At 41.0% G+C, this 19,995-nt stretch overlaps 1 protein-coding gene across 6 annotated transcripts in view; it reads right to left on the bottom strand.

Moving 5' to 3' along the window:
* The window catches only part of PCNX1 (pecanex 1), an 89,187-nt gene extending 76,774 nt beyond the window's left edge, over nt 1–12,413 (bottom strand). For all 6 annotated transcript variants that reach the window (XM_066188189.1, XM_066188188.1, XM_066188186.1 and 3 more), the window contains exons 1-2: nt 12,143–12,413; nt 4,220–4,428 (exon numbers count right to left, since the gene is read on the bottom strand). In XM_066188189.1, the coding sequence (XP_066044286.1) occupies nt 4,220–4,428; nt 12,143–12,295 (362 nt within the window). In that variant the 5' untranslated portion in view covers nt 12,296–12,413. The remainder of the gene's footprint in view (nt 1–4,219; nt 4,429–12,142) is intronic.
* Nucleotides 12,414–19,995: the final 7,582 nt, after the last annotated feature.

Here is a 19,995-nt window from a genome sequence, read left to right on the forward strand (position 1 = left end):
TCAGACAAAGTATGCCTTCTGTAAGCATTTTAAGAATACATAAGGACATAACATGAATTTAAAGACTAAACAGAACAACTATCACAATGTTTAAGTTCAGCATACATTATAATGACAACTGAAGATATAACAGAATGCCTTTCACAAAAAAACATGAAATTCCTTTCCTGTTTGAATAATTCATTAAGAAACACTGGATCTTATGATGTAGAAAAGTAAGTCATTGCAAATAAGCTTTCATGCATAGAACCAGGTATTTAGCCAAAGAAGGTGGCAATTTTGACTAAAACTGAACCATCAGATACCAGCATAAGCAAAAACAAAATCCATCATTGCCACTCACAGCTTCTATATTCTGTGATAGCACGCACAAATCAATGGCTGAACAAAAGCCAGTAACAAACATCAACAAATAAAGTCTGCAGAAAGAAGCAGGAAATACAGGTATCTAGGATTGACGGCTGTATGCCTAAGTACCTGGACTTCAGCAACATCCAGAGTTCTTTAGGAGCTACTTGATGCTAGTGCTGTGGCCAGGCCTTCCTGATAAGAAATTCTACAATCTGTTTCTTATAGTTTGCTGTCTTCATTCCTTAAACCAAGTGTTACACTTTTCAGTTTGCAAACAAAGTAACTGCAGCGAAGTTACTACACCAATCAAGAAGACTGAAAAAATTACATCCAGCAAAGGAGATTGCTGTGAAAGAGGCACTCAAAGACGATAAAGGCAAATGAAAATTACTATTTCTAATTATTAGTAACTCTGAACTAAAATTACTATCAACAGGTATATCTCATCAGCATGTCAGAGACTAAGCAAAAGCACGAAGAGGCCATAAGTCTACGTGAATTCAAGTTGAAAGTCTGACTTAGGCTGATTGACTACAGAAATCTGACATTCAGATCAGAACTTCAAGAGGTAACCTGGAATAAGTTACTTTGATTTCTGGAAAAAGCAGAGGAAGATTTTTATTATTTTCTTTTGAAAGTCATCATCTGTCTTAATGTCCAATATAAGAGTAGGGTAACTAGCCAGGAGGCTGTTCTCAAAATACCCAAGAACCACTGCATGGACTGCAAATGCTAGATCACAACAGATTCAAGTATTAAGAGATTTTCTTCCAAGCTTGGAGTCACTAATGATAGTCAAAAATAAAAACTAACTCCAAAATCAAGAACAGGACCACCAACTACAGAAAACTGCAAGGAGAATAAAGAGCAAAGGCAAGGCAGCAATTTTAGAGATTGCCTTTTTAAGATTTTGTTTTTCTTGCTCATATTTAAGTAGGCTCTAAATACTTCAAAGATGCAACATTCTCCAGCCACTAGCTTTATTTGGTAGAAGTACACATGAGGTTAGTGTAGCATCATTATTACAGTTCCACCAGGCTGATAGAGATAAGGAACAGCAGTGTCACTAGATGAACACTTTATGATACTTTGAGCCATAACAGCCACTGACAAGAAGCCATATTCATATATCCAAAAAAAGGATTGACTTAAAAATGTTTTAAATTATTTATGTGGGTCCACTGATACCCAACAGAGATCATGTTTGCACTGCTTCTTCTGTATTTCTATGAGACCAGAAGCCTGTATCCCCTCTACTTGCTTTCATGAAACCTCACACAAACACTCCTATACTAACACCTGAAGTAGGAAAACAGCAACTCACATTCCTTTCTCTAAATTAAGACTTTCTTTCAAAAATATTAACTAGAGAATTTCAGCTATAGAAAGAGGACAGCAAAAAATAAACAAGGCATTCCAAAGGAATGGTAAGTTGTTCTTTGCTTAAACAGGCCAAAGTTTCATGGAAAGAAACCCCCATCCATAAACCATGTTTAACTGAAGATAAATGAGCAGTCTGAGCAAGCCTACAAATGACAGCACATAATTTAAGGTACCTGAAAGCACCGCTTTGAGGACAAACATCTCCATAAAAAAAAAGGACAGCAGTTTTTAAAAGCTAAATAGAATCCTGAACACAACCACTGCTTAATCCTACAAATATACTAAGATTTGTATCTAAAGTGGCCTCCCTGGCGTGTTTATGTGGCAGGGTAAAAACTCGAGGATGGCTTTGCAAACTACATCCATTTATTCAGCACCACATGCTGTAGCCTAAGTTATCAAAACTAATATTCTGATTATGTAAATATTTAAGATAGCACCCCTGCTCAGATCTCCCCTATATCCACCATGTATTAGGGGAGCAGACTTTAAAAAAAAATCAGAAAACCCTACATACACATTCTCTTCCCAAACACGTTTGGGGTTTTATTAGTGTTCCAGTTCAGTTTATTAAAAAGCTTACAGCTCAATATTAAACACTCATTCTACATCCCATCTCCATCTACTGGTCTGAATGCTACCCCAGAGTTCTTGTAAGCTTCCAGGCAAAGATTAGTATATACTGTACATCCCACTTACCAAATAGTAACTCCGTAATTTCTGCATTGACCTTGTTCCCAGTTCTAGTTAAGAGACCTGAAAGTGGGAACAAGGATCATATAAAAGTTAATGAAACTTTAGTTGGCAAGCAGGACACACAGCATCAAACTAACCTCTACTTCTGAGCTCACAATGCTTATAATGTAGTATCTCGTCCCATGTCAACTGCTCCCTAGACAAAACAGAACTGAAACATCCAGAAGTAATTCACAACACTAGTAGAAACTCCCTTACCAGCTTTGGGCCCCTGTTTTGGAAGCAAAAGCTACATGGCAAAATCACCAAACAAAAAGAAAACCCCACCAAAACCACTCAGACAAAACGCCTAAAGGTCACACCTAAAACATGCATTACCAAGGTTGCATGAGAAAGAACAGACCACTAGTTTACTTCCATGAATTTTATTAAGCAGAGTAAGCATTAAGATATACAGTTCGGGAAGCAGTCTGCCAAAATACCTCAGTACAGTTTTAGTAAGGTATAGGGTGATCTGCACAGTCACAATTAAAATCAGCAGCTTCAGTTGCCAAACACATCATGGAAAAAGGGTCAGGTTTATAAAAGATTGATACAAGAAGTTACTGTATATCAGCTTCAGAGGAATCTAAGACACCGGTTTTGCCAACAATACCTGAGCTGAGAGAAGACACACAAGAACCTAGGACGATGAGAAGCTACCCCACATATACATGGGCAAGTCCTTTAACTTCTAGGCTTAGCATTTTAAAGAGCAGCAGTTTAACACTTCCTTTCTTCAAAAGCATTACAATAAACAGACTCAAGAGGCTTCTTTCAACTACATTTCCTTAGTAAGACACACAATCTTTTAAGAGTCAGGACAGCATACAAATCACCTCACTTTGAAAACTACTCATGGCTACTAATACCGGAAACTCAGAGACAAGAAAAAGGTCATCTCTAAAAGCTAACAATTCAAGGTTGATTTATTTCATACAGTTTAACTTTTAAGATGGCCTCAATTATCTAAGGCAGGCAGAGGCTTTGATAGCAGAGCTCATAACACATCCAGAGTCTGATCAAACTGGTTAAGCTGGCCTTGCTGATGAGTCATCTTTTGCCCTTCTTTCACCAAATAGTATGGTTAGAGGAGGAAAACCTCTGGCGTTTTTTTTTTACACTGGCTACAAAGGCAATCTCTGGAAAGGAATCACCTCCTATTGACAGTACTTCAGAATCATTATCTTCATTACTGAGCAGAGCATTTCCAGAATTTCCAAATTCACAGGACAGCATTCTCCTTAAAAAGACTACAACTGGAGTCAAGCATTGTATCTGACTCCTGCTTCTACAACACTAAAATTGAAACCCAATCAGACACTTCCTGGTGATAAAAGAATTAGCATGTAGTATGTGGTCTTTGACAGCTAGATTTTTAATACTACATCTACTACTGAAGTAAGATTACTTGTACTAATTATGTTCATTAAGTATTTAGTGACCTAATCGGCTCACATTTTCCATGCTATAGTTTCCATGCTATAATTTCCATGCTATAGCATGTTCAATATTGTTCTCAAACTCCTTTGGGAGAGGAACTAGGAAACTACTGTGAATGCACCATTTCAAACCTAATACATAAATAAGTCTGCTTTTCAAGACCAGACTTAAAACCATCTTTCAGAACTACACATCTGTATCTATATTCCTCAGTGTTTAATCTCAATCACCAGTCCAGTTAAACAGCTGATGAAGACGGGACTGTTAGTCATTTGAAGCAGTATGCAAACATCAGCAGACAACTTACCTGGGCCCATTGCTGTCTTTCCTCTTGGCTGAAACATTGCTTTGTTCTGTTTTAGCACCTCTGTCCAGATGCTCACTGGCATTCCTCTCCACAATTTCGCCCTCATCCAGTGCCCTGTGCAAACGGTAATTCACCATCTTCAAAACGATAAAGAGAGCTGCTATCACTGGGCAGTAGACAGCTACTATCATCATGGAAGAAGGAAGAGCCTTTCAAAAAAAGTAAGAAAAAGTTAATGAACACAAGGTTGAATATCCGTAAGAACGCTGTCTACATTTTAACAGTTTCTTTTGTAAGAAAATACAGTCATTCTGAAAGTTACACCACCTAGAGCCAGTCTTTGTGTGAAAACTGTCAAAAGTCTTGTAACACAGAAAAAAACTAACAGTTGGACTACCAAAGATACTAAATCCCCACAGCATTGTGCTAAATAAACTCATTTCACTGAAGCTTGAGAACCACGTTCAACTCTCATTCTCTTCTTCCACACTTTTGCAATGCAAGACTAGGAAACTTAGAGCTAGCATGTTTGACACCCAATATTTTTTATTAACTGTTAAGAGTAAAAAAACAGATGGGAGGATTTTAAGCATATGAAAAACCAACCAAGCATGGGGTGAGATCTTATTTCAGGGCTAGTACACAGCACCAAGTCCATTTCAGAAAAACTTGATGCAAGCTTGACAGCATGGTTAGATGGGAGAAAACCTGCTTAGATAGCAAACACTGGTGTTTTTACTTTGCTTCACAGCTTTTAACAGCTACTGCTGCATGACAAGACACTGATCAGTCACAAAAGCCAAAATGTTTTCTACTTGCATACCTAAAGAGGTTGCTTACATGCATGACTCACACACTGCACAGCAGAACACAACCTGCAAGACCACAGGCAGCAAAGATTTGTGCTGGATCATTGTTAGCCCATGGAAAGGTAGCCAATGCATGTTCTGAAGAAAAATTTTCATCTGTATGAAAAGTGGCCAGAAGCCACATAAAAAATACTCTCAGTCCTGAATTCAACATTTGAAATTGCACTCAAGAGTCGCCATGCAACTCTTGCAGAGATAAATAAGGCTTTTACAGACCAATCACTTCAGCAATAGGTATTGATAGAGTCCAACCTGACAGCTATTTAAAGTGTTCAAAGTACTGGTTAAACTTCAGATTTCACTTCAATGCTTTCATGCTTCTAAAACATGCTTTATTTGTGTTTTTAATTTTTGCCATTTCTCTAGGCAGTGACTAAAGAAAATGAGGTATTAAGTCTCAGTATTCATCCAAAAAGAGACAATTTCCTTTACAAAAGCAACAAAAGTTTAGGTTCTGAAGTATTTCACCACACCACTACCCTGCTTATGGCGTAGTTTGAGATATACCTCCAAAATATAAAAATACACACACAAATATGACAACCAGAATTAAACATCTGATATCCAGCCTGAATCTTAATGTAGTAAATGAGTAGAACAAATGAACTGTCTTTTTAAACCTCACGGCTGAAGGACAACTCCAGCTCATTTTCATACCTCCCTACAGAGACCATGGGAAGAGCAATCATTGATAAACAAGTCCCAGGAACATCTTGCAAAGTAAAAAAAATGATCAGAGTAGACGACAGCATTTCTACGCACTCTCTAAACCAGTACATAGAAACATTTTGAGTCATTTATAATTGACTGGCTAACAACGCAGGGTAACATTACACAATGTAACAATCTCTAACCTAAAATTATTCCCCTGAATCTTAGAAGGACTTTAAGCAGCATAACCTAACCACAGTAGTCAGCAAAAAATTTTAAAGGACTCAACCTAGTCATATGTGCTGAATAGAGAGGCCTCCTTTTCTTTTTCTCTACTTATTTTCCCCTTCTGACTCTTCAAGATGTCCCTGGACCTTTGATCACCATGATGACTCTCTGTAACGTAGCAATGTATTCCTCCAAAACAATCAACACCTACCTTTTCCTCCAAAACAAGTTAAGTCAACACTGAATATAATAGTTGAAGTAGGCCAGGCAAACTAAGCTGAAGTTTGCTAAGTCTCATTTTGCATGTTGAGCTGGAAAACACCATGATTAACAGAGATTCACTCACCAAGCACCAGCTAAGAAGAAAGAGGAAACCAAGATACTTAAAACTGGCATCAATAAGCAAACAGGATGCACAACGAACGATATGGCAACCCTACAAGCCCTGAAGCCATGCTAGAATGGTTTCCTCAAGAAATGAGGAGCTTTTACTTCCAAAACCTTCAGAGTCGGTTCCCTGCAGGCAAGGCCAGCCCTTTAACTCTGGAAAAATGCATGAGCTTCCTGTACCAGCTCGGCAGTCTGCAACCCCATCACACACAGCTTCAACTTTGCTCTCCTTAACAATACCCAGTGTCCAGAAGCCATTACCAGAAGAGTCAGACTAAAGCCAGATAACAAAAGCTAGAGTTACTCCCCGAAAGACATGCCTGTACTTTTCTGTCTAGAGAGCTCATCAATTTCTCCCCTCTACTCTGGCAGCAGTGAGGTCACAGTATATCCAGTTTATCCTGCAAAATCTACACATCCGGTTTTTCAAAGGAAAGCTTTAAGAACAAGCATGAGAAAAAAGGCAAAACACCTCATGTTACTTGCAGCAAACCTAACAAGGAATTCAATTTTTTTCCTCACATCCTGTTTTCACAGGATTGCAGAAAAAAAATTAAAAAAAAAAAAAGCTAAGGTAACCGACTAGTTTTCCTTCTTCGTATTTGTAGTAGCTACCCACCGCAGAATAGGGCATATATTCTGGGAATAGAGGGCATTTTAACCAGCTTAGCCTGCCATACGAACACAGCTGACATCAAGTATCATGCTGTGGTGCAGCACTGCCACTCATGGTACCAGCAATTTGTCTGCAGTACCGCCTCAAGAGGAAACTTACTGCAGCCTAAGCTAAACCACTTGCGACTTCTCTGTTTTTCTTAGCCAAATTTAGAAGCATTCAAAATAAATTTGGGGTCTTCTCCACACAAAACAAAACAAGTTGAAGTGAGATTACCACTTCCAACCTCAATGCTCAGCATTTTACCACATTTGAGGAGAGATGTTTCTCACCAGCATCCTATGGTATGATACCCACCTTCAAGACTGGAATACAAACCTAAGTCATACAAATTTCCCACTAGATTACATCTTAATATCAAAATTATTTCGAATACTAAACTATTTTAATTGAGCCCAGCACACTAAAACCCTCAGGCTAGAGCTTGTTAGCAGACACCAGTTGGCCACAAGGCTACAGCTGCAACAGCATTTCAGAGAACACTCCTTTTTACTGCACATTTCTATTCACTTGCACCAAAAGAAAACATACTCCACAGCAGTCATCACAACTGAAGCTCTTGTACAATATAAAGAGCAACATAGAACCATATAAAAGCTGTGTACTTTTAATTATGTTCTTTTGAAAACTTCAGTTATCTAATGAATGAGCAGACCCAACTATTAGATAAACTCCAACCTCAAATTATGTCCCTGAGTCTTAAAGGGAAGCAAAGTAGTACTCTCAAACATGGGGGACAGAGGGAAGGACACTGATTTTCTACCACCTTTCCCACAAGTTATCTTTCAAATTTAAATCCTTCAAGTCAACTTATCTAAATGCAAGACGTACATATGGACAAAGGCAAAATACAGGAAAGCATAGTTACGGAGAACTAGCTATTTCTCCTGAAACCTCCTGGCTGTTAAATTAGCTCTCTTGTATCACAACACGTCTTTATTAAAAGACAGGCCGAAAAAAGTTTAAGCACACCTAAATTCCAATGGTCAAAATAGAAAAGAAAGCTTCCACCATCAGCTACAGCACCAAAATATTTCCACTCAAACTACAGAAGGTCACTGTATCTCAAGTGAACGCTTCCAGCACATATGTGCCAGGAACCAAAGGAAACTTCAATGATCACAGGCTGTACAACATCCTTATGAAGAATCAAACATTATATGGATCCTACCTAATCTGATTACCTAATTACCTAGCTTTAGCTAGGCCGCAGAGATGTAACAAAAACTCCAGATTATTTTCAAAAAAAGAAATACATTGCTATGAGTGTTTTCGACAGCTAAGTTTTCAAAATTGAACCAGATTGCAAATCCCTACATAAAGGTGTTATCAACTATGAAGAAGTAAGTTATCTTGTAAAAAGACTTAAAAGTACAAGTATTTTGAACCCAGTATTTTATAGAAATAGTTTTACTGGAAAAGAGGAAAAAATCAAGAAACAGACATAGTTTTGTCCTCAATTCTTGTTCATGGACAACCAGAGTCCTTAAGAACAGCCATTATCTGGAAGAAAGTTCAGTTACAAGTTATCTAGTTTTTGACTGAAACCTCAAAGCATACAACCGAAACTTGAGTAGCCAAGAAACTAGAAGTGTCTTGCAACAATATGGCATACCAGGGATTGCTATCACAGATTAAATTTCAATTAAAGTCTTAGTTTAAGAAACAGGACATATTTCAGAAACTTCAGTGGAAAAAACTTCCACGTAAAGCGGCATTTATATGACCTACTTCTATAACTATGTACACAAGTCAGGAAGTTAAGTGAACTGTTGTCTAAACGAGCTCGACTTTGACAGACAAGTTCTGTAGGTACATATGAGCCCATCACCCCAAGCAAGGTACAGTCCTGGCTGCTCTTCAGTCACTGGCAAAATTCCACAAGTGCCAGAGCCAAGACTTCACCCCCTCATGCGCACGTGGTGGGGCTGAAGCAGCATTCCGACTCGGGGAAGCGCTTTGGCAGCCGCCTCTCTTTCCCCTCCCCCCGCAACACCGATGCATAACATCGGCCTCTGCATTCAGGGGATTTTTTTCGACTCTACCACTAGATTTTACAAAGTGATTGGACAGCTTCCCCATAGAGAAAGCACATTTTCTTCTCCCAATTTTGCATTAAAGCAGGGATCAGCTCTTACAACAAAACGGCACATCAATAGGCACAGTTGAGTCTGTTACTGAATACAAATATACAAACAGGAAAGACTTAACTAGTCTAGAAAGCAGAATTTTTGTACGTCTACTGCCAAGCCACAAATCCAAAACCACAGATTCAAGCAGCTTCCCTAAAGCAGGCATATCTTACTCTAGACCCCAGCTCCTTCATTATCTCCACACTTATTTTTGCCACACTTCCAACAAGCGCAGTTTAAGTGTATAAATACACAAGAAAAAGTACCCAGACTGGTAAAATGGGTACATTTAGGTAAACACCCATCATCTTCACACAGGACACATCACTTGCACGTGCTGAAACTCAGAAGGCAGATGAGGCACCAAGGAAGAAAGGCTGGTTATTGAATTCTAATGCTAATTTTTTCAGTAGGTTTGTACCACACATTAAATCCATCAACCCTAACAGCACAGGCATACACATACAAAGGAACACACAGACTTATGGCTTTACTTGCTGACCACAACCATTAGCAGATTCCATTCTGAAAATACCAGATCAACAGAACAAATACACAGAAAAAAAGAGTAGCAATGTTGGGTGCGGTAAAACAAGTCTTAAAGCAGTAAGTACACCTAAACTCCAATATCCTAGTCTGTTCTATTCCTGTTGGAGGTTAAATAACATTTGGGGGGTAAAAAGTGATTAGCCTACTGTTAAATGCGTTCAGCCTTGAGAGCCAGCTACAAAGTTCTTAGGGGATACTTTTGACTTTGCTACAAAACAACTTAGAAACAACTACAGTTATTGCTGATGCAATACACAAAAGCAATGTTATGATCTTGTAATTCTTTACACGGGGAAGTCTTCTAAGTAATATAAAACCTGTCAGCAGTATAAGTCTTTCTATATACCTTGATTTTTTAAACACACAGGGTTGTCTGCCAGCAACAAGTCACTCGAAGCTAGCTTAGAAACTCCCTCCTACACACCAGTGAGCCATGCTCAGAATTCAGATTACAATTACCTAAGACTTTTTAAGCAAATCTTCTCTTTATTTATGTATGTCCTACAGCAATGCAACACTTACTGCTTTTTATTCTGAAAAAGAGCTTAAGGCATGCTAAAGAGCTAAGATGACCAACACAGTTCTGCCTGTTTAGTTTATGTCTAGACAACACTTAAAACTGTAGAGGGTGGAAAGAGGGAAAAGAGCCAAATATGATTCAATCTCCTTTAACTTGTGACTAATCTCCCTACTTATTCTCAGGGAAGTTGGCACTTGTTGCATCTTTAACTCGTCCAGAGCTATGAAGCAAGAGAATTTCCCTGACCTCAACAAAACCCAAGGCAGCTTGCTGCTGTCTGTCTTTTCCCTTCACACAGGAAAAAGTGTTCAAGAAACACTGAAGTTTATCCCATTGTATGGGTAACTGAAGCTTACCTACTGCTTTAAGAGCAGGAGACTCAAGGGCTGGCCCAGATTTACTACTTGTCAAAAGACCTATGTGCAGTATAGATCAGTCCACTTTCAAAAGCCTCCTGTGCATGCAGGCGATAGCTGTTCCTACAGGTGTGGTCAGCTTTCTCAGCAAGGCACTGCTAATTAAATATTTTTCTATCAATACAGAAAAGCAGTACTTTCATATTAAAAAAAAAATGTAAAGTTATATATGAAACCTAAAGGTGTCTCTTCTTTCCATACTCTTCAGAATTTCAATAAATACAGATTCATAGTTCTCATATAAAGACAAAGTATTTTCTAAGTTAGAAGTTTTATCTAGCTGTTTTCATGTAACTTCAGTTTTAAAAGCAATTTGTCTCAGACTTCAGCTTCCCTGCCAGCAGCTCAGAAGTTTTCAAACAAAAAGCGTTAGAGCTACCTTTTCCAAGACACTGTAACATGAATTAAAAACCATACAGTTGTAACCTCCTTTTCCATATTAGCTATTTCTTAGTATGTAGTGTCTCATACTGCAACCTTACAAATTGCTTTTAAACAAAGCAAGTGCCCGACCTCAGAGCTCTCAATTTCTGCAACTGCACTTGCATATGATTTTATCTGCAACATTTCATTCACTAACTAAATTTTCACAAGGCAGCTTCTACTTTAGGTTGTCACAGCAGCTGGGAATCTTCTAAATGATGTTCTACCTCACATGCACAAAACTGGTCAAAACACACTGTTATGATCACACTTTTCTTATTGAAAAACCCAAAGTAAACAATTAGCATTTCACAAGTTAAACACAGCTTACACAGGGAAAAAAACTACTGGCCAACAGGAAACCGCCCCCTTTTCTTGTAACTGATCACACCACTCCTCTGTGCTCCCAAGTCCAAACGTCAAGAAAGTTTCTAGGTTTAAAGGTTAGTGTTTTAACAGCTTTGATTGAAGGGTCAGTTGCAAAGATATTTAGGACAGGAATTCTCACTGAAATCTGGACACAAACAAAAAAGCCAGACTAACTTCTCGTCGCTAACACACAATCCAGATACACCGCCAGCCAGTACATCACACTACATCCAAATAAAACTTGTAGGTTATGGAACCACATCCCTCCACCAGACTCGAAAGTCAGAAACAGATACTGCTGCCGGTCAGAAACACTGGCCAAATCTGACAGCTCCTGCAGAAACTGCTTTTTACTGACCTGCCAGGAGACCAGCAGCGGAAACTGCCCGAGGCATTTCCAATTCCGAAGGAAAGTAAACAGAAAAACGAAGGCAAAGCGCCAGCGCCTATAGCCCCACCGCGCCCCGATAGCGCTCACGCAGAGACTCCCAGTAGCGGGCCGGCGCTCCCGAAAGGCCGCGGCCCGGATCGGGGCCGGGGGCCGCTCCCGGCGCAGGGGAGCCCGGCCGCGGGCCCGGGGCGTTCGCGGGGCCGCGCCGCGGGCAGGGGGCGCGCGCGCGGCGGCCCCTCCCGGCCCTCCCCCCACTCCGGGCCCCGCAAGGCCCGGCCGACCCCCGGCACGGGCCGGGGCCGCGCTCACCATGTACAGGGTGAAGGGGAAGCCGAGCAGGAAGAGCCACAGGTAGAGGTGCAGCGCGTTGACCCCCGCGCCCTGGTGCGGGTCCTGGTACCAGCCGCCGCTCAGCGCCGCCCACACGCCCTGGCGCAGGATCTGCAGCACCTGGGAGCCCATGGCGGCCCCGCTCCGCCGCGCCGGCCCCGCTCTATCCGCCCTGCGAGCCCGGGCAGAGCCGCGCGCCGCCCGCGCTCCGCGACAGCCGCAACCGCCGCCGCCGCCGCCCCAGCAACGCCGCCGCCATCTTATGTCCGGGCCCGGGCCGCCCGCCCGCCCCCGCGCCGCCGACGGACCGGCGGCCCTTGCGGCAGGGAACGCGCGCCGCCGCCGCCGGGGGGCAGCGCTGCGCCTGCGCGCGGCCGGCCCGCAGCCCCGCCCCCGCCCGCCCGGCGCTCCAGCGCAGCGCCCCCTGGCGGCCCGGGCCGGCCCCGAGCGCAGGTCCCGCCTCCCGCCCCCCCTGCGGGCCACGGCGCTCCCGCCCACTGAGGGTGCTGTGGAACGCGGAAACACGCCCCTCGGAATGGGGTTTTTCAATCGAAGAATTACGAAATCAATTAGGTTAGAAAACGCTCTGTGATCATCGAGTCCAAGCCATGCCCAAACACCAGCGAACCAACCACACCATGGCACTATCACATCCAGTCGTTCCTTAAAGGCCTCCAGGCACGGTGACTCCGCCACGGCCTTGGGCACCCCATTCCAATGTCTAATCGCCCTTTCTGTGAAGAAACTCCTCCTGATGCCCGGCCTAAACACTGCAGGCGTTGGTGCAGATGCACTTCAGCAAGGCTCCCGACGCTGCCCCTAAGACAGGCATACCATCTCCAGGCTCACCTCTAAGGAGCCTGGTCTAAAGCCTTTTCCCCTTCAAACCACCCTTCTTTGCCTCTCCCAGAGCCTGACTCCCCGCAAAGTGCCTGCGTCCTCTCCTTGCAGCAGGACAGGAAGATGTTTGTCCAGCATACACTTTTAAGGTTCCAAACTTACAGCAAGCTAATAACCTCACCATTTCTTGAGCACCTCCCCACCCCCATTTACTCTCAGTGCATAGGTTACCAAAACCCAGGCATGTCTATCCCCACCACAGGATGTGTTGTAGGTTGCGACACCTAAAATCCAGCATCATTAGGGTTTACAGAGTGAAAACAACACAGCAGGCTATGGGGGCACCACAAGTCCCTCACAGATTTAAATTTTGACTTCCGCATTCAGCTATCTTTATAGGTCACCAGTTCTCATCATGCTGGGTTTTTGAGCTTTCCCCTTAGACATACACATGTCTTAGAAGGGGACAGGTTAGGGAAGGAGTTTAGACAGTGCTCTCAAGAAGGGACAAGAGGAGTCCTATTCCTACAAACACTATGGGCTCCAAAGATGATGAGGGGACAGGAGCATCTCTCAAGGAAAGACTGAGGGAACCGAGCCTGCTCAGCCTTGAGAAGAGCTATCTGAGAGGGGACTTCTTTCTTGTCCATAAGTACCTGGAGGAGAGTGTCAGAAAAAGGAGCCAGGGTCTTCTCTGAGGTGCCAAGAAGTAGAACGAGAGGCAACAGGCAGAAATGCACAGAAAGTTCCAGTGGAACATGAGGAAGAACATCTTTACTGTGCAGGTCACCACACACATTGTCCAGAGAGGTTGCAGAGGCTCCCTGATTGACAATACTCAGGTTATGTCTGGATGCAGTCCTCTGCCATGTGCTCTAGGAGGTCCTTGATTGAGCAGGGAGGTTGGACCAGATGGCCCACTGTGGGGGTTTCTTCCAACCTGACCCATTCTGTGACACCGGGTTTCTACTGCAGAAAAACTGCAGGAATGAAATAACCCAAGCACTGAGCCATGACTCATGATGAGCATGCATTTGGGCTGGTATTTTCAAGAGGCTGCATTAATTCCTCAGTCTCTGCTGTCTCCCTGACAGTTAGTGAGCCAATGGCAGCATTTGGCTATTCTTGGAAAACCAGAAGACACAAATTACTGACTCAAAGCACATGTATTTCATCTATTTTTTTGTTCCCCCAGCGAGAAAGTAGGGAGAAAGGATGGACACAAAGCCTCGACCACAATGGCTTTCTTCCCAGTATAAAAAAAAAAAACCTTTTTCAGATAGTGCATTTTCAAATGCAAAACTGGGAGGAATATTTTACAAAAGAGCATGTTTTCACTCTGTCAAACAGGATAGAGATATTAAAGGAAATAAAGGAGGGGGATGGGGAAAAAAACAGCAGTGAAAAACTACAGAGGATTATCATGGATGAGGAGGGGGAATTCCCTTTATCCTTTTGCATTAAAGGCAAGCATGACAAGGCTCACCAGTATGCTCAGAAAAAAAAGTAAAACTGTTTCAACTGCAGTGTTTGCCAAAATACCATTAAAAACTAAAATTATAAATACAGTTTTTAAAAGATGAACTTGTTAGATTGTGTTGTCCTTACATATACTTTGATATCTTACATATACGTGATCACTGTGGTGATCAGGATTATGAAGTGTTAGTTCTTTCAGCAGCTGTTCTATCAATGTTACATAAAAGCTGTTCACCTTCACAAAGGGAGGCAAGAGGGATAACATTCATTAATAACATGTCTGAAGGCTACAGTAAATGCTTTGGAAACATTTATGCTCCTGTTTGGGAGCCTTTGATTAAATCTGGACAGATTATCTTCAGCTTCCTAGTAATGATTCACATTAAACAGTGCCCCTGTGTAAGAGGCTGAATGCTGTGGAAGCTTCTAGCTGTTTCCCCAGCCCCACTCCTAGAAGTTGTTGGACCATTGAGCCAGCCATGGTGTTACGAAGGCTTGGGGGTATTGCATGGGGCAAGGGTGCGGGGGCAAGAGTGTGTAAGCTAAAAGCGAAAAAACCAAAAACCCAAAGAAACCAAACCAAAAAAACAAAAAAAAACCACCAAAAAAACCCCCAAAAAACCAAAAAAAACACAACCAAACAAAAAAAAACCCAACCCAGAGGAACCAAAACATTATATATATACATACACACATAAAATACAAGTAAAATTACAGACTCAGCCCTGATCCAAACCAGCATAACCTAGCTCCACACAGATAGTGCACTTCATCATGGGAGGATCTAGTCTGCATACAGTAAAATAAGAGATTATCACGTGTTTGATGGGACAATTAAGATTTCAATGTTTAGTTTTTTAAATACAGACGGACTGAAAACATTTGGACACAAGAGGGGGAAATAATATTTTTGGAATCCATCAATACCCAAAGGTAAAATTGATAACAAGTGTGGTTGTAGGCATCATTAACAAAGCAAGAAAAAAGAAATTATTAGCTTTCATGGGGAAATAAAGAGTTGACACCTTTGTTAGATAGAAAGTAACAGCGGTAGATTCAATCTGTATATGCCAACAAATAAGAAGCTTATCATCTGCACTGTACTTTAGCCTTACAGTTTTTCTTCAGGATGGGTACAGGAAAAATAGTTTGCTCTATAAAAAACAGAGCATGACAATTTATTAGATAAAATATTTAAGAGAGTGGGCATTCAATCAAGTGATTGGAGACCAACCAATGCATGCTATTGCAAGAAGAGGAAGTTAATCAAAACAGTAATAAAACACTGAAACTTGTCACAAAATGCTTCAGCACATTGCTATTTCTAAGAATAATATTGCACCATTAGAAGTACATTAGTCTCTCATCTTCTCATTCAGGGCAATGAGGTTCTACACTTTCCCTCCAGACATCTTTCACAGGATACCCAAAATTATAATTTTTAAATTAATTATCAAGAGAATTACTAAGTTTCATGAGAACATAACTAATAATTAGGACAAGAAGTGAAGCAGAAAGTTAAAAAGAATATTTTGCCTAAATTGGACAAAACTTATGTCCAGAAAAAAAAGCTTATGACTTGGAAATTTTTGTTACTGTAAATCATCACTGTATGACACCAAACTGTGAGCAGCTAATAAAACAATCAGCAGAAAACAAGAAAAACACCAATTTACTCACTTTACAGTTGTGAGGGCTAGCACTTCTCTCTGTGCTGGATAAAGTATTTATTCTCAGATGAAGACTAACAAACCAGGCCTTGGGGGCTCACTACCAACTTTTATATATGTCTTTCCATCGATCCCTTGACTTGGGATCTGTAGCTAGGCAGCAGCATTTCAACCCATTTTTGCATCCTGGTGACACAGACTACTCTATGTGATTTGCATGCAGGATTCAAAGCAACAACCTTGGCACAAAAAACAAACAAACAAAAAAAACCCCCCAACCAACCAAAGTCAATTTTGTATATAATTGAACAGCCTAGGAGAAAAGTACATGTACTTTTTGGTTTTCTGAAGAGAAAATAGTAAAATGTATGCTTGATATGAAGGAATTAAACCTTTGTGTAATTTGGTGCCTTGACTTTTTTTCCCTCTACCATTCCTTTAACTGCAAGCAAGTTAGAAAATGTTTTATCTGAATTTGAAACATTGTCAAAAAGTACAGTGATGTGTTTTATTCCCTCATCTCATATGAGAATTATGAAACAAACTTATTTCCAAGGGTGAGAGAAAGCAGAAAGTCATTCTACAATAATATTTGCTAGCCTACTTTCACTGAAAGATAGCTAATTTTCTTATAAAGCCTGTCAGGAAGTTGTTCTAGGTTAACTTTTAATTACAGTAAAGTAGTTTTTAGCAGCTCCAGGACTCTACTTAACATGTTGCCATGACATCAGCAGCTGACAGCAGCCTATCTGCTATTTGTACAGGTTTTAAACAAACTTCTAAGCACAAACCAGACAATCTCACAGACCCCATTTCATTTCTAGAAGTCACGCAAGATATAGCCTTGCATATTAAGGGATTGCGATGAACTTACTTCACAAAATCTAGCCCTACATATTAACCTAATACACAACTAGAATACAGCCTTTAGAAATACCACAAAAAAGATGCCTATTCTCTAGTACTTCAGTACAGACCAGAAAAGGAATCTATCAGCAGAAAGGTTCTGTAGCAGCAGACATCCTCTCCATGCTGTGCTGGCAGGCTTACCACAGACAGTGCAGGCAGCAGCCCCAGATATATAACCGACTACTCTCCACACCCACCTTTATTGCAGAGAGCCACACCACCAATCACATCCCCAGATCCACCTGTGCTTTCAGGATACACGCTTCCCAGCACCTTGTGGGAAAGGCCAAACTAGTCCCTCTCAATGTGGGAGAACATTGTTTTTACCCTCACAATAGAAGAAAGGAGAAAAAAGGTTTAGGTTTGGTTTGGTTTTTGATTTGGTTTTGGGTTTTTTTCATATCACTGTGACTAATGCAGCTTTTCATATTACCTCACAGTGCTACTGAGGAGGAGATAATTCACTGGGTGGAGGATGCTAATTACTCATCTGCAAACAGCTGAACTGTGGAGTCCAAAGTCCCACTAATCCTGCCCTTGCAGTTTATCTCTGCTGCCTGCTCTACCTTTTGAGTATGTTAGCTCTATTGGTACACTGTCTGAGCCTTGTGGTTTTCTCAAGACAAAATAAGAAGACCAAAGTAAGAGTCTTTCCGAATAAAGCACTTACATAAGTTTCTTATTATCAGGAAGTGCTGAAAGGGGAAAACTGTTTAAAATAGATCCACACAGACAAAGAAATCTCGTGACAGCTAATAAAAACAAATTCTTACCAACTTGTTGATAGCAGCTTTCTGTAAGTTGCCACTAGAACAATAGTATCTTCAATTCCATTCTTTTTATTTCATGTTAGAATTTGTATTTATGCATCTTTCTGCTGTACACTTTTAACAGCTATGTAGGCCACAGTCTCTCTATCCTACCTTTTTGCAGCTGCTTCAGCATGGTTGAAAAATCAATCAGAATGGCTTTAATAGTCCCATTGCTGGAGAAAGGGTGGAGTTTTACATGGATTTTCCTCCTAAAAATAGCTCTGTTCGGTGCTTCTTACAAAAAAATTGTACAGGCATCATGCACTTTTACATTTAAGAACTAATTGTGTGAATGTGTCCATACAGAAATCACGATGAGAAGCATCATCCATGTCCCAGTGACCGTGAGGTCTCTGAAAAAGAGGAATTTGCTAGAATTGCTGGTACATGAATTGCCTAAAAATGCCATGGAGATGAAACATAATAAACAAGGCTAAAATTAGAATATCCAAACACTCAGCTGACAGTATTTTAGCAGCATTTATACCACATTCTTTAAAGTACAGCACAGTGGTGCCTCTCTGTAAGAGATTTCTACCAAACAGTGATTTGTGATGTTACTGGGATAAATTGCATTTTAAGATCTTTGTTTGCAGTTGAATTCTCTGACTGAAGTACAAAGCTCCCATAGTACAATAATGAGCCCCCAAGAGAATCTTCTCAATTTTGAAGGATTTCCTCTCGCTTATGGCTCTTTGTGGCCATTTTTCTAAGAAAGTTCAGCCTTTTGAATTGGTCAGTCCCTGCCTAGGAAACAGTTCTGGTTTAAAGCACATTGCCAGAGGCAGAATTACAACATATATTAAATGCCTATCAATTTCAGGGTACTGAAAAGAGGCAAAAATTAGGAACTCTGAGGAGGAAATGTGGGCAGGGTTTGAACAATAGTGTTAAGACACCTGGCTTATCAACAGGGAACTGTGGAAATCTGTGGAATAACTAGTGGCACTGCAAAGTGAGAGTGTTGAAGTGAATATAAGTCATGATTTCATGCAATTGCATTTCTTACAAGGATTTGCTTGGGAAATTTAGTTGAGAGGTCCTGCAAATCTTAGCAGTTTCCCTAGAACTTTCTTGGATTTTAAGTTCATTCGGAATAATTAGAAAAGTAACTTCATATTTCTGTCTGACTTCAATTCCTTTGCTAACTGTGTGTATAAGACGCCTCACTGAATACAGCCTTGTCTGAAGTGGAACATGGCAGTGACTGTGCGCTTTAGTAGGAGGTGTGAAGAATAATTTTGACATTCAAGACTATTGGAAACAGTCTGTAATTCATTGCCTTGAGATGGAATGTGGCCATAGTTAACAACCTGAATTTGAGAAAAGAAGTGAAGAATCTCAGTTTTAAATCCCTTTTGGAAGGTAACATCTCTAGTGATACAGTGCTTCAGTGCCAACATAGGTCGGTCACAGAAGAAGCAGTGCTATTTTTTATAAACTACCAAGGTTTAAATTCCCAGAGATGTTGCATGATTTATACTGGCAAGAAATCTCAGCTGCCTCACAAGATCTGCCCATTCCTGTACTCTTCTTCCTGTTCTCTGGAGGTCTCCTAGATAAATACTGAGCAGGTCAAACCTGCTTAGTGTAGAAGAAAGATGAAATCATGCCCTAAGGTGTTGTGAATACTCTTTTTTGTATTTGCTAGAATTGGCAGTGCCTGGAGGTATAGTTGACAGATTTCAGAATGTGAAAATTATTAATGGAGGAGAGGAGTGTGCCCTGAAACGCTGCCACTTTATGGCAGATCTAAAATAACTTGTGTTCCAGCAACCCTTTAAAGAGCTATCTAGAAAGAAAACCCATATGAGGTATCCAGTGAGTAACATTTCCTGTCCTAGACAATTGTTTCTTTTTCCCTAGGCCATGTTTTCTCTAAGCACAAGCTGAAGAAAGCCATCATCCTACAGTTGCATCACTTCATGAACTAAATGAAATCGAGCATAAGTACAGCAGAATGATGGAAGCCTGCAAGAGGTGTGATGAGTGCTTTCATAAAGAGGACATATGGCCTGTAAAGAAAGGGTCTTTGGCAGCCAGCTGGAGATGGCACAGGATTGATCAAGGAAACAGCAGCAGCAGCAACAAAGGTCTTCTCCTTCTTGTGCTGACTGAATAG

Source organism: Chamaea fasciata, unplaced genomic scaffold, assembly GCF_029207755.1.
Source record: "Chamaea fasciata isolate MVZ Bird 193981 ecotype frontalis unplaced genomic scaffold, bChaFas1.0.hap1 SCAF_7, whole genome shotgun sequence".
Taxonomy (NCBI): domain Eukaryota; kingdom Metazoa; phylum Chordata; class Aves; order Passeriformes; family Sylviidae; genus Chamaea; species Chamaea fasciata.